Source organism: Ochotona curzoniae, unplaced genomic scaffold (assembly GCF_017591425.1).
Source record: "Ochotona curzoniae isolate NIBS_2020 unplaced genomic scaffold, NIBS_Ocur_1.0 contig_832, whole genome shotgun sequence".
Taxonomy (NCBI): Eukaryota; Metazoa; Chordata; class Mammalia; order Lagomorpha; family Ochotonidae; genus Ochotona; species Ochotona curzoniae.
In genome coordinates this window covers 2047823-2063038 of record NW_024466580.1, presented here as the reverse complement: position 1 = coordinate 2063038, position 15216 = coordinate 2047823, and the positions used below count along the sequence as shown (strand labels likewise).

Below are 15216 nucleotides of genomic sequence, written 5' to 3'. Positions count from 1 at the left end.
CCCAGAAGACTATGCAGAATAACAAAGTCCACTCTTGTTTGAACACTGGAGGTGCTTGGAACTCGGTGAGCTGGGGACATTCTTCCCCAAAGCTACTCAAGAAGCAGCCCGCCTTGGAAGGAACTGTGACACACATTCCCCCTTCTATTTTCAGTGTTGCGTTCATCAAGTGCTTAGAAATTAAGTCAGTTGCTCAAGGGCCCTCAGCTCAGAAGAGTTTCCTGAAACAAATACCAGAGTTGTCAACACACCCGCCATGTAATTGGCCTCCATCAGCTCTTTCCTGGGTAATTTTCAAAACAGATCAAACCAGAACTAGGCAGAGAAGAGCCAGCAGTTGAAGTCCTTGCTTTCTTTAATGGGTGGATTGCTGACTGCACATTGCAAACAGGCGAGTGCTTTCTGTTACATTTTTTTTTTTTATTACTAGGTAATGCCATAGCTTCTTGACATGCTCTCTCTTTGAAGACCAAGAGAAGAACTACAGTTGGTACCTAGGTTTTCAACTGTGAAAGAAATAGCACTAACAAAGGCTTTCAGAGATGGTCTCCTTCCCAAGATGTTGCCTTTAAGACACAGATCCTCTTCCGGAAATACAGAGTGACTAACTCTCCATATGCCATGTTGATCTACCTGTTAACAGTGTCTAATTAAACGGATGGAATACCATGTTCCAAAGAGTGCCTGGCAAAGGGTACTGCATTTCTGTGTTGTGGTTAGCTGCTGAGATCACTGGTTTTGATGTGACATCCTGATAGGCAATTTTGAAGATGCAAATATCTGCTGATAGTAGAAGACAAATGAATATAGTGGGATTGACATCATCTGATTAGAGATTTAAATGGTAATGAATTCAGAGAAGTGGGGTGCAATGGGAGTGTTACATTATTAGATTGATAGAGTAAATAAAGAGGAAGACAGGTGGGTAATAATTATAGGGACAAAGAAATCAGACAATTGAGTAGATGGATAACCATGTGATTACTCTGATAGCCTGATAAGATCTAAATAATCACCCATCTAATGCTCAATCTTTCATGAGTTGGATGATATTTTTAAAAGAGAAGCACTGTCTTCAAAATCCTTCCTCCTTTTACAGTCACTTGGCCTTTAAAGTTTTAGCTTTAGGTTGCATGCAGAGCCCCAAACCTCCAGTCCCTGTAGCTGGCAGAAGAAAGGAATAGGATGGGTGACTACAGAAGGTGCAGGATTTGGATATTGTGAAATAACTTCCCAGAAAGAAAAGATGTGAATCCCAATGGGAGTACATAATAATAAAGAGGGAGGGGATATGTACATTAAAATTAGGAAGATGATCTGAAACAGAAGATACAGATAATAGGATAATAGGACACTTGAATGTAACCCTCAGTATGCACTCCGTGGAGGCAAGTTGTGTCTTCAGGGTGTTTATCATTAGACACATTTTTTTGCCCAAATGGAATTTACGGTTTGGTGTGTGGCGGTGGTGATGGTGGGGGCTCATGGTCATGATGATGGGAAGAGAAGCAGAGGAAAAGGAAAGACCAAGGTAACAGGAGCACATTCCATTTTTGGACACACCCATGAATGAGTATTCTACACGTGGTAGAACCCTGCCCAACCCTCCCCCCAACCCCACTCATTCCATTTGGAAAACAAAACCACATAAGTAAACAAAACAAACAAACAAACAAAATAAAAACCCTACAGACAAAAAAAAAAAAAAAAAAAAAAAAGAAGAAGAAGCCCAAACTGGTTTGCCCTCCGCAGTGTAGATTAAAGTCTGTGAGATGGAGAAGCAGGCGTTCCTCAGAGGACCTATGGTTTCTTATCAAAACTTGATGAAGAAGTGGGCAAAGAGAGTCCCTGAGAGCCAGAGACAAGCCAGCGCTCTCGAGGCCGAGTTTACACCATCAATGACTGCTCCAGGCCCTGCGTAGGGGAAAGAGAGACAGACCTGTTAGCTGCACCCAAGGACACCATGCATCTTCTCTGACAAGAAAATACACAGACATGCTTCTCTGAGAGCATTCCCCCACTTCCTCCCCACACGTCATATTGAAAAACTCAAAGGGTGCAAGTCACTGAACACTTCAGCTTACTCTGAAATATCAATGTGTATTTTTAAAAAAATTATTGATATTATTTTGAAAGTCAGCATCACAGACAGAGGAAGAGACACATTCATACACATAGACTTCTTTCCCCTAAACCCCTGCAATGGACAGTGTTAGGCCATGTGGAATCCAGGAACTTCATTCAGATCTCCCATGTGGTGGCAAATACCCAATCTTCTGGGACATCCACTGTTTTTTCCAGGCTCTTAGCCTGGAGTGGATTGGAACCAGAACTCTTAGGAGGTGATGCCCATATAGGATCCTAGCCTCAGAGATAGCAACTGTATCCACTATGCCACAATGCAGACCCTTGGGGGCATATTTTTAATGTTTATTTATTTATTTGTTCTTCTGTTTGAAAGTAGCAAGAGAGAGAGACAGAGAGAGACAGAGAGAGAGAGAGAGATTGGGATGAGGTGGAGAGACAGTGGTTTCTATCTTCTGCTTTGTTCATTAAATGTCCTCAACAGCCATAGCCAGGCTAGATCAAAGTCAGGAGCTCAGAACCCACTCTACTCAGGTGTCTCCCATGGGTGACAACATTTGGCCACCACTTTCTGCTTTTCAAAGATACCAGGCATTTTCAAAGGAACCTGTATCAGAAGTAGAGTAGCAAGGACTTAAGCTGCTACAATATGGGATCTACTCCAACTGTTGAGCCACAATGACTGCCTCTGAAAGACTTGGTTTAAAGTATAGAAGGAGATGTGGAGCAAAGAGTTGTAGGCTTTTGGCTTAGCTGTCAAAAGTCCTATATCCTTATCAGGATACCTGTGCTCCTAACTACTGCCATCGACACCTGACTGTAAATTCTTGTTAACGTAGACCCGGAGAAGGAGCAGTAAAGGCCTAAACAGATAGGTTCTTGCCTCCCATTTGGGACACCCAGAATGTGTTCCTGGCTCCTGACATTGATTTCAACCTAGCTTAGACCTGACTGTTCTGGGCATTTGGAACATGAATCAGTGCACAGGAACTCATTGTCTTTTTCTCTCATTATCACCCTCTCTTTTCAACGCTCCCTTCTTCCCTCTCTGTCTTTTGTCTCTCTACCTGTAAAACAAGTATTTTAAAAAATGAGGGATTGTGAGCTAATCATTTATGCCAGTGAACTGAAAAATTTGAACAACAGGAATCAATTCTAAGGCAGGTGCTAATGGCACCTTCAAAAGATGTGCTTCTCTTTGTGCCTAATCCATGGAAATGACATCTGTTGCAGACAGAGATAAACAGGAGGAAGAGGGTCTGAAAGGACAAGAAGAGACAGGGAAAGAGAGGAAGAGGGTGTAGGAATTTTGTTGTTAAGAAATGTATATGTGGATGTGGACCATGTGCATCTTTGCTGCATGGTGCAAACAGGCTGTCGAGGGAGCCTCCTGAAGAGGCTAAGGTTAGGAGAGAAGTTGTCTTCAGAAGTTCCATTGGTAGTGGGGTCCTGTGTCTGGCAGCCAAGAAGACTCTGCCCTCCCAGACTGGATGTCATGTAATAACCATGTCTAAAGAAGACCTCCTTTTCCCGTTCTGTTTTCTTTCCTACCTGTCTTCATTTCCTACTTGTACCCACTAAGGCTCTTAGGCAAGACCAGCAGTTCCCAGACGTACTGTGTAAAAGTGAAAGCAAAACTGACTGTGGCCAATGGGCCAACAACAGGCATCTCCATAAGACCAGCAACAAAGGGAAGAAGAGATAGACAGGAAGGCATGTCACACCTCTTATCTCATCTCAAGCCAAAATGGCTTCAAGATGCAATTTGGTATAGTGGTAGCAAGCATGATTTCTTTGCAAATGGAGGTGGTATAGAGGTGGTCTGCAGATAGTGCCTGAGTCATTCCCTTGCCTGTCAACCCAACAGAATGGACTTGTGTCCTGTGTGAGAATGGATTCATGCCAATGTTTTGCTGAGGGAAATTCAGGGCTCTCTTGTCAACAGGTAAAATGTGTTTGTCCCAACTCCAGCCATACCATCAGCCATTCTTTCTTTTACAGAATATTCACTATGCTCTGTTGGTCTAAAACATTAGGTTTTAGGTGATACTGTACTTCATGATGCTCTGCATTTTTCTTATACCGTGGTCATAAAGAAGGGAGAAATTAAAGTTCTAACACGGTTCTGCTAGTTGCCATGATGGCTCCTTAAGTGTTTATATAAATCAACCTGATCCTGGGGCCTTCAGAAGTTCTGGTCTATAACCTAAGGAATCCTGCCGGCCTACAGAATGAAACTGGGTGGGAAAATACTTTAGATAGATATTCAGTGTCATTCTAAATACTGTCTTTTGCAAAATATGAATGACTTGGAAGTTTAGGAAAATTTACAAGGAATAACAGAGGTCTGTGTGTTCTTTTAAAAGTATATTTCCATTGGTACACAAACATTTATTTGGAATTTTTTGAGATTGGTTTGATGGCCATTTGTATTTAGCAGGGGCTGGATATAGGACTCCTGTAGGTACCAAAGGCCCCATGCCTGCTCATGTCCCTCCCATAAAATCATGTAATATTTTCGTATGATCTGAACCCACCTCCTGTGTACTTGACATCACATCCTCAGTGTCTATAATCCAAAATATAATGTTAATGCTATATAAATAGATGCTATCCTATGCTGCTTAGGGAACAACAAGAAGAAAAAGACGTCTGCATATTTTTGGTAGGGATGCATTTTTTTCCAAACAATTTTGACTTGTGGTAGTTGAGTACAGAAATGTGGAATCATAAGACATGGAAAGCTGCTTATTTATACACACAGTATATACCTCTCTTCAAAAGTATATGCCTTTTCCCTGGAAGTATTTCAATTCCTTATGTGTGTATTTGTGAGTCTGTGATGCATGGTGCATGTATGTGTTCAATTTGTTATACTGATTTCAGATAGATTTAAAGCTCCAACATGACCTTCACCCAAAAGACTGAGAATTTTATCGTACAAATTACTTTATTTCAAGGTCTATCAGTGGATTCAAGCACTTCTGTGGCTATCAGGTGTGTCTATGTAGCTGAGCCGACAGGCAACAGGAAAAGTATACAGGAAAACAGCACAGAACAGTGAGGGCTTGATAAGAGAGTTGTGTGGGATGATTGCCATAAAATATTGATTCTGAGCAGGTGCAGAGTTCATAGCCACACTCAGCTTGTGCTTTGTGTTCCAAAGTCTGGGATGACAGGAACAATGTGCAAGCACAATTTTAAATGCTCACCCTATTGTGACTCATTTAAATATCACAATATTACTATGTGCTGCTGTCACCCCCACTTTATAAAGGAGGAAATCAAGAAACAGCAGTTCAACACCCCGCTTATGAGCACACAACCGACACATCTGGAGATAAATCACAACTAAGTTACTCTCCATAGAGTTTGTGACTTTGATTTCTACAGCTCTGTTTCTTATTCTTCTTGTGATCCTCTGTGTATGTTTCACAAGGCCCACAGCAAAGTGGACTGAAGAGAACAACAGGCAGGGGGGTCTATTTTAGAGCATCTCTTCTCTGGGTCTCTGTCCTCTACCTGCAGATGGAGATACCGGCATATAAGGCTTTTGTGCTATTGGCTATGTTGCTATATAAGCAGAAACTCCACCTGTGGTGGTAGATGGGACAGCTGGTGAAACACCAAACAGCTTTTCAGTTGGTACCAAACCTCTACCACCCTCGTTTTGTGCACCCATACACATCATCTCCACTTGAATCATGAAGAGACTACAACATATTCCTAGACTCAACTTTTCCATTTTTGGCCCCATTTTCTATTCAGCCTCAGGGAGTTTTTAAATATTCTGAGCATCTGCTTGGCAGCCACAGATGAGAAGGTGGAATTAAGATCAAAGAAATCTTTGGTCAACCAATTTTTTGTGGAATGACTGAGCTACTGTAGTCAAAGAGTTAATCTACTCCACTGCTATGGAAATTAAATCTAACATTGTTTTACTCCACACACATCTTGAACACATTTGAGATCCGGCAGCTGGGCTAACTAAGGGACAGTTGGGGGTTTGCTGGGAGGAGAAAAGAGGGTTTCACGCTCTAGGTTGGGGGAATTTGAGATGAGAGTTATCAGTCATGATAATTTCAGTCTCCCAGTAGCCCTGTTTGACAGGACAAGAGGGGAAGGAAGCACCAGGATTGGGTCTCTGCCATTGGTTGCCTGTGTGCTACACTTATTTTCTGGACTTAGGCAAATGCCTTTTTATGCTTCAATAAAAAAGAAATGCTTCATTGCTGCTCTTTAACTGTTCTCAGGTGGCCCTCAGGCCTGTTGGCGCTCACACTTGGTCCCTTAGACCGCAGTGGTCCTCTGCAAAAGATGCTGAGTGAACACAATGGAACCCTCCTGTGTTATTTGGAAGGGCATGGTATAGAAGCAATGATTGGTCCTGAGTTCCATGACTGTAGCTGCAAAGCTGGAAAGTACATCTGCAGTGCCAGGGGAAGGGTAGCTTTCCTCTGCTATTGTGGTGGCTTTTTCAGGAATTAGCAAAAAGATTGAGCAAAAGTCAAGGTCGGTGGAAAGGGTAAAGGGCAACATGCCCATTCTGTAAAGGAAACACTCCCCAAGCCAGCCTCAGAAAAGGCAGGGCCATTCATTCAGCAAGTCTTGGGAGTGTGCCACATGCCATGCTCTGCTTTTAGAAAGTCAGTTTCTGCCTTCTAATACCAAGCATGTTTTCTGTCCTAGCCTAAATACATAAATAAGCAAACAGATAAATCTATATTTTTAAGCCTTCACAGACTCTAGGAACAAAGCCACTTGGAACAAATAATCCCACATCCCTTTCATCTCAGGAACATCCTTCCTGTTGGATAGTCTTAAGAGGACTGCATTTAAGAATCAGAACTGAGTTTAAATTCTGGCTCTGCTACACACCAGCCAGAGTACATTGAACAAGACAGTCAACTTCTCTGAAATATTTTCTTTCAAGTGTACAATGAGGAAAGGGCGGTTTTATCTACCCTTGCAGGGTTGTTCTGTGAATTAGTGCTGTGTAACATACCGAGGATGCACACATACACACACACAAAGTTTGAACAGTGGGTGAATTAAAAATCGGAGACTATCTACTGAAACTTGAGATATCAGGTTGAAGGGAATCCTGTTTTAAATAAACAGACCAAATAATTAAATAAACCAAAAGTCCTTCTGAACTACCACACAATTTATGACAACTGAAAGAAAACCTGGCCATAGCTAGTGAATGAGGGATTTGGTCCCTTCTAGAAAAACCAGAGGTGGCTGCTAAAACCATTGATAAAGACATTTCAATGTAAACTGGCTATTTCACAAAAGTATATTTAGAAGCCAAATTATTTTTCTGAGTGATTGCCACATTTAAGAAATTCTTCTCTTTTCATGGCTAACAATGACTCAATTCATCTGGAATGGCTTCTACAAATATCAGGCTTAATTAAATATTTTTTCAGGGATAAATTGACAATGAGACCACGTAATTATGCCCTTTCCCAGTCTTCTAGTTCCCCCCTCCTTCGCCGTTTTTTAATGCCAAAAATTAATTGCTTCCTTCATGTCTGAAGTTGAGCATCTTCAAAAATAAGAGCAGATACAAGGATGTAAAGCCACAAAACAAACAGTAAATGACCACAAGAAAACAGCTTGGGAACAGCTCTGTTGAAGGAATGAAGCTGGTTTTCACCACAAAGAAAAAAGGAAAGAAATAGAACAGCCAGACAGTCAAGAGACAAACTTTAGAAATGAAAAAAAAAATAGTATGAAAATGTGGTGTATCAGGTTGACAAAGACTGCCCAGACGTGAAGTCTGATAGTGAAAAGAAAGAAGAATAAACACACCTATCGACGAAGGCTACCTGAGAGACTACGTGATTTGGCAACTTGAGTATACTAACAAGAAAATTGTGTTGGGTTAAAAAAAAAAATTCAACTGGCACTGTAAATCAAAGGCCAGGAGCTGTAAACCTGGCTAACCTGGGACTTAGGATTTGTGCTACAATGGAGGGGGCGGCTCATCACACTCTCAGGCAGCCGGTGTTGACAGCCACTCTACCTAACTCAGCACAGAACTCCTAGGAAAATCGACACATTTCCTCACGAGATCCTGCGTTGTAAGATATTTTAAAGCTTAAAAACACACTAGAGGAGGAGGGTAGAAGGCATTAGAATGTGTCTTACTTTTTTCTCTCCCCTCTCTACAATTGCCATGAAAATATGGTACAGTTTTTTCAGCAACAGTGGGCTGAATAGCTGTAATTCTACTAAAATACCAGGTGTTAGGGTAATCACATTAAAAAAAAAAAAAGAAAAGAAAAAACAGGGGCAAAATCCCACCCCCCCCCGGCAAGTTGGACTTGTTGATAGCATAGCAAGATCAATGCAATATCTGAAGTCTAGCAAGAGACGGTTCAGTTCTAAAATTTGGATGGGTTTTGTAAGTGTGATTATGAACTGTGTGACCTTCCTAATGAGGAACCAAAAGGATAATGATGTTCTTGGTGATTAAAAGAAGAGCAAGAAATCTAATTAGAGGATGTATGTGTTACATGTGTTGGTGAAACATAAACCTATTTTCAGCAGTGCTGGCTGATGAAGGCACATCATTTCCCTTGAAAGGGAACTTTCCCTCCATTGTCTTTAATTACAGTGGAAGACACGGCACTGTGTTGTTTTACAAGTAAGATTAATCAGGCTTTGCAGCCCGGCGAAGACTGCTAAGACCAGCAGATAAAGGGGCAAAAAAAGGCAGGCATCCTTGTGTTGTTGTGTTTAACATGCCCTGTTTCGTGCTTAACCACAGAGACAAAAGCTAAGAAGTTCATAGCAGAAGTTAATTCAAATCTGTAAGCTCATCACAAACCTGAAGAAGAGACTTTAGTTGGAGCAGAAACATAAGCGCGTGTGTCTCTGCTGACATCAGCATGCCCCACGTGCTCCATGTTCAATTCCAAACGCTTAGACTAATAGCAGATGTCAATGATTCGGATAAGGGAGGGTGGGGCAGCAGCCAGTGACAAGGAACCTCATCAGGAATGAAATGTGAAATGTCTGCATTTTTCCCCCTGTATGTCAACATTTTGCAGGTTGGAGAAAATACAAATGATTACACTGCTGTCATCAGCCGAAAGCAATGGTATTTCTCTCTGACTCATCCCCTCCCACCTGGATTTAAATGGTGGATTTGGAAAATGAAAATCATATACGTTATCAGCAGGAAATGGACAAATATGTGCAGCTTTTGATGTGTCTGCAAGAAGAAATCATGCGATGAATGTCTTTAGAAGTAGCGGATGGCAGCGTCTGAAGGAAGACCCTGGGGAGGGAAATGCTGAGTTCCAAACTCAGATTTGAAATGTATAGGAGACCAGTGTACATAATAACTCAGAAATGGTGATTTACCTTCCCTTCAGAGAGAGAACTATAAACCCTTTGGAACATTTGACTTCCCTTTGGTTAGCACTGTTTCAGAGTAAATAAAGGCTGTAACAGCTGCCCCCAGTGACCGCTGGAGATAGTTCTTAATTCAACAAATGTTTACTGAGCCACACCATTGCAAGATCCAGGGCTGTGCTCTTAAGTACAGAAACAAATGCAAAGAAAATGTAAGCTTAAGGGTAAACTGTGAGGAAAACCTAAAAGGTGAATGATTGATTCTTTCGTGGGGTTCACAAATGATCTAGAGAGAAGTCCAGTTGTTATCAGGGAAACAGGGCAAATGCCTTGGTCTATGAGTCTACATACATTGGAAGAGATGGAACACATGAGGGTTGGAAGGAAACAGAAAATAGCCAGGCATTGGAATCTGACTGTTGCCAGTTGAGTCTATCCTGAAAACGCCATCCTGCGAAACTCAGACTCACCTGTTGTTTAAATTCTCTGAGCTTCAGGCACCTGCGTGTGAAATGGAAATCATGGAACTGGCATTGTGATAAAGTGGATAAAGCTATCACTTGAGATGCCAGTATGCTAAAGAGGTGCCTGTGTGCGTCCTGGCTGCTCCAGTTTCCATTCAAGTCCCTGTTAATGTGCCTGGGAAATCAGCAGATGATGGCTGAACATCCTGGGGTCCTGCACCCATGTGGGAGACCTGGGAGAAGCTGTGGCTCCTGGCTTCAGCAGGGCTATCATGCTAGCCATTCTCTCTCTCTTTTTCTCTCTCTCTCTCTCTGTCTCTCTGTCTCTCTCTCCCTGCCTCTCTCTCTCCTCATACTTCTTTACCTTACATCTAAACATCTGTCTTTCAAATAAAATACACTTTTTCCTAAAAAAAAAAAATAGAAATCATAACGGAGTCTTTTTCAAAAAATTCTTAGGCTCTGAAGTATCTGTGGCCGGCCTCCCCCAGCCTCTAGCATGATGCTTCTCCTATTCCATTGCAATGTTCTGTTGTGCAAGGTGAGAAACTATTAGGACTCAAATTTCAGTCAATCCTTAAGGAGAAGGCCTGGCTTACAGTAAGTACTATGCAAATATTTGTTGACTAAATGAATAAATAGGTGGGTAATGGAGACTGGAAGCAGTTTCTCCAAGGTTCAGCCATGTGCCAGATCTATAGGTCTGCTGCGTGCATGGACTATAGCAGCTTGGGACCTGAAACTGTGAGTGGGTTGGACACAGAGAGCAGTGCCAGTCTTTGTGCCATCCATTGTGGTCAGTAGAAATTCAGGCACTTGTATTTACTTATCCTTAAAGATGAGAAAGACGGTTGTAACCTCAACCATGGTGAGGGTAGAGGTGCAAGCAATAGAGAAACCAGAAGTGAATTAAGGTAGAAAAGCAAGAATGCAGCCACTGGTTACATCACAGATTCCAGAAGGGACATGAGGACATCAGAGGGGGTATGGAGCTGACAGGTGCTGGCAGTGAAGGGACACAGACTGTGCCAATTGTCTTGTTTTAAGAGGTTTGCAGGTGGCAGGATGAAAACGCATAGCATGGTACATGACAGGCATCCTGTGGAGCAACTGTACATCTGGAGCTACACTGAGAAGGCGTGGTTGTAGGATACCCTGAAGAGAGAAAGGAAAGTGGGGCTGTGGGTCATGGCAGGATCTGATGGGCTGTGTTTGAGGGGGAGATTTCTATGCACAAGGGGCAACATGGCTCAGCACAGGTGCTAGCTGATGCAGAGGCAGTGTGGGGAGACGTCTGGTGTGCCTATTCTGAAGGGATGCTCATTAACCAGAGAATGTATAGATCTATCCTTGTGACCTGAAGAGTCACCATGCAGCTTGGCAAGGGTAAAGCTTTGACAGAAGAGGTCACTCAGAGCCCAGATATCACCTAAACTGAATGTTCCCTCCATGTTTATTCATGACTACATGATACCTGGAGTTGTCTCTGAGCCTGTTGTCACTAACGTGCCTGGCCAGGATTTCACAGGTACAATAGGAGGATTCTGTTTTCTCTCTGCAGCAGGTCCCTCTGGGTTGATTTCAGCATGTTCTCTGTCCCTCTCCCCTGCGTGTGTTGGTAATCCAGGCGGTTACACGCCTCATTAAGTGCATCATACTCTGCAGAGCTGGACGTGATCAAGTCCAGAATGTTCCTCTTCGAGCTCTAGGGACAGAGGGAGGAGGCCTCTTGCTCAAAACCCAGAGGAGACAAACGTGCATTGGCATGAGGGGAGAGAGAGAGAAAGTGCTGCCAGCTACAGAGCTGTGGCCAGCAAGCTGAGCCTGGCCACTCCTGCGGCATGCAGGCAGGCCTGACAGACAGACGCAGATGCCAAGACTCCAGGTGGGTCATAAATGGCTGTGTGCATCCGGTGAAGCTGAGAAACACTGCGGGAAGCACCTCTGCCACCACACGGGGCGCTTGCCACCGTTTCCAAGGACAACGGCTGTGGCAGATGTATTCTCTAGCCTGTGTTTTCAGTGTTTCTCAGATTCAGAACAAAGACTTAGCAAGCTGGGAGTAAGCTGGGTGTGCCCTTCTGTTCTGTTCTATTTTTACGGAGAACTGTAAAGCGTTTATCTGAATCAGAGTCGGGACTGGAACCCAGTTCTCCCAGCTACTGGTGTTGTTCTGTTTTCTGCCTCCTGCCTGCCAGAAAATAGAAGCTTTGGCATGAGCCTCTGAGTGGGCACTTTGTTCAAGTGACCCTGGTACCCCTGTGGCTTCGACAGAGAAGGCAACTGGTGTGATGAGGAAGCACAGACACGCTTCCTATCATGCCAGCTATGCGTTGGTCATTGATGATTGCTCATGCATCCTTTGAATCTCACATATTTTCTAAACTTTTCCTACGTCTACCCACTCATCAACACATGGTGTGCCCCAGTCTTTGTCTTCTGGATTCTTCTGAGATGGGCAGTATCTCATTTACCTCTGTCCTTGGCATGCAGTTATGGAAATATGTGAAAGGCACAAGCACGTGTGTGTGTGTGTGTGTGTGTGTGTGTGTGTGTGTGTATTAGAGAAATAGGAGTAAGTGGTTTATGAATTTAGATGTTTTCCTTTTAAAAGCCATGTCAGGGGTAGGGGCAGACTGTTGTGTGACAGTAGGATTTGTTACAGTTGATGACTCCAAGCCACAAATTGTTGGTACTTGTTGATGATCTGAAGGATCATTCTCTGCCATCATGACAGGTTACTAAATATTACAAGTTGGACTGAAATAGTAGAAAAATGCTGAGGCCGGGGAATTGGAAGGCATGACCTCAAATCATAGCTCCTGCATGCAAGCCAGAGACATTCGCGTTCTCTGCCTAACCTCTCCATTGCCTGGTGTGTACAGTTAGGATAAATATAACACTTCACAGAATTAGTAACTGGGATGAAATACAAAAACCACTTAGTCTATGATGCCTGTACATGGTAAGTGGTTTGTTATAATCAGCTATACTTATGGGGTGTTGAGGACTAATCAGACCCCTCATGGCCAGCAGAAAGCATGGGTCAGCTGGCCTCTGTCACTTTCTTCTTGTGCCAAAACTACTGCCATTGACAGTGTCAGAAAAAAGAGATCGTGTGGGGACTGTGGGCAACCTTATCCACCATGCGTTCGAAAGAAGGAAGGAAGGAAGGAAGGAAGGAAGGAAGGAAGGAAGGAAGGAAGGAAGGAAGGAAGGAAGGAAGGAAAGAGGAAAACAACACATTGTTTCTGTTTTTTTTCCAGAGCCATTTGGCCAGCTTGCACTTCAACCAGGCCAAGGATTCTTTGAGTCATATTTGCCTTACTCCATTGGGTCACATTTCACTTTGTGATTCCTGTACTTGGGGAATCATCAGCACAACCTTTCAGTTTCTATGTTATGTGGAATTCGCACATTCAGCCAACAAAAGTTTTCTGACCATCCCTTACACACAGATTCCTGAGTTATATCCTCAGACTTCAACCAGACATGGTCCCTAAATGTAAAAATCTTGCATGTTAAATAAGAAAAGTGATTTTAAACAAATTAAGTAGGTGAATTAAACCAAAGCAAAATTGTATCTCAGAGGTAAAATCTATGGAAACCAGGGCTCTATTTATGGCGTTCCTGCTGTGTCATAGTTACCTAGGGCTCTCGTCATTGTGGAACAGATACTGCATGCATGTGTGTTGGCTGGATGCTGGCCAGTGCAGGGAATGTGCAGCAGTCAGAGGAGAGGGAAGAAGGAATGCAAAGAGAGAGAGGTGAGGGGACTTGTCAGGAAGGATGGCTGAGCAGTGAATGGACACGTATACAGTGACCTAAGATGGGGTGAATTATGGTGAGTCAGTGTAGGCTGCACTGAAAGAGACAGGAGGCAGGAGGCAGGAGGCATTGCCGCAAAGACCAGATCCAAGCAAGAGAAATCTGGCATGTGTTAGAATGATACAGTGGCAGGATGGATCATGTCATAAAATATTTTGGCAAGTACTGTTAGGAATCACAGTGCCTTGCATGTTCCCAGCAGTTCCCAGCTGGTCAGACAACTTTGAGGAGGGGAACACGTTTTCCTGATAATTCACAATGACATTCTTATGTCATCAGGCCAAGTTGTCATCCGATTTCAGCTGAGTAAACTGAGGCCAGCAGCCTTCATGTCTTGTCAAGGTCATGTAGCTAAACTTAGTATTTATAAAACTCTTTGTATCTAAGGATAGACATATATATGTTAATCAGCTGTGTTTAACATCACCAATCTTTTGAGGTATGTATTAAATTCCAAACAACACCTACTTATATATGAGGGAAATAAAGCTCAACAATTTTAAGTAGCTGATCTGTGGCTATATCTAGATAGAATTCTAGGTCTTTGTCAAGAAATACATTATGCCTCCCTGTGCCAAATTTTGATGCTGAAGCACTCTGCCATAGCATGGCTATATTTGGAGATGAGAATTCTCCTTTATTATTTGAAAGGCAGATTTGCAGAGAGATAAGGAAAGAGAGAGAGAAAGAGAGTAAGAGAGAGAGAGGAGAGAGATCTTTCATCCATGATACAATCATCAAATGACAGTAACAGCCAGAGCTTGGCCAGTCTGAAACCTAGAGCTTCCTGCAAGTTTCCCACGTGGGTGGAGAGGCTCAAAGATTGGGCAATGTTCTGCTGCTTTCCCAGACACATTAGCAGGGAACTGGATTATAAATGGAACAACTGGGTATCAAACCAACACCCATACAGGATGCTGGCACCATAAGCAGAGGCTTAACTTACTAAGCCATAATCCCTGAAGATGAGACATTTAGTGGTGTTTGAGAATAACGTGGTTAGAAAGATGAAGCTCTGACATGACACAAGGCATGCCCTTATATAAATGGGCATAAGAGAGCTCCATCTTTTTCTTTATTGCTGGATTCTCAAAAAAAAAAAAAAAAGGCTAAAGAGGACCAAGCAGCTGTTTACTGTCCAGAAGCCAACCCATTCCAGAAGTGAATCAGCCTGACCTTCGATCTTGAATGTGAAGCCTACCGAACTGTGACAAAAGACATGTCTAGTGTTTTAAGACACACATACATTGGTACTCTGCTGGCACAGCCTAATAGAATAATGCCATCTTAGCATACATCGGCTGACCGTTTCTGCATGACACATGTCTTCTTCAGTTCATTACAGTTAGGCACAAAACCCTGGCCATCAGGTTGTCAGCCATACTCCCTGTCACTGGCAGCCCCGTGGTCCCAGATAGTAATTGCAGGTCACTGGCATGGCAGCAGCACCCTCCCACCCCCTCCCCTCTGT

General features: G+C 43.0%; 1 protein-coding gene across 5 annotated transcripts in view; it reads right to left on the bottom strand.

The window, feature by feature from the left end:
- Positions 1-424: 424 nt before the first annotated feature.
- The window catches only part of OPCML (opioid binding protein/cell adhesion molecule like), a 1160546-nt gene continuing 1145754 nt past the window's right edge, over positions 425-15216 (bottom strand). For 2 of the 5 annotated variants that reach the window (XM_040992656.1, XM_040992654.1), the window contains one exon: positions 425-1914. In XM_040992656.1, coding sequence (XP_040848590.1) covers positions 1814-1914 — 101 coding nt within the window. In that variant the 3' untranslated portion in view covers positions 425-1813. The remainder of the gene's footprint in view (positions 1915-15216) is intronic. The other 3 variants (XM_040992651.1, XM_040992652.1, XM_040992655.1) reach the window with 2 other exon arrangements.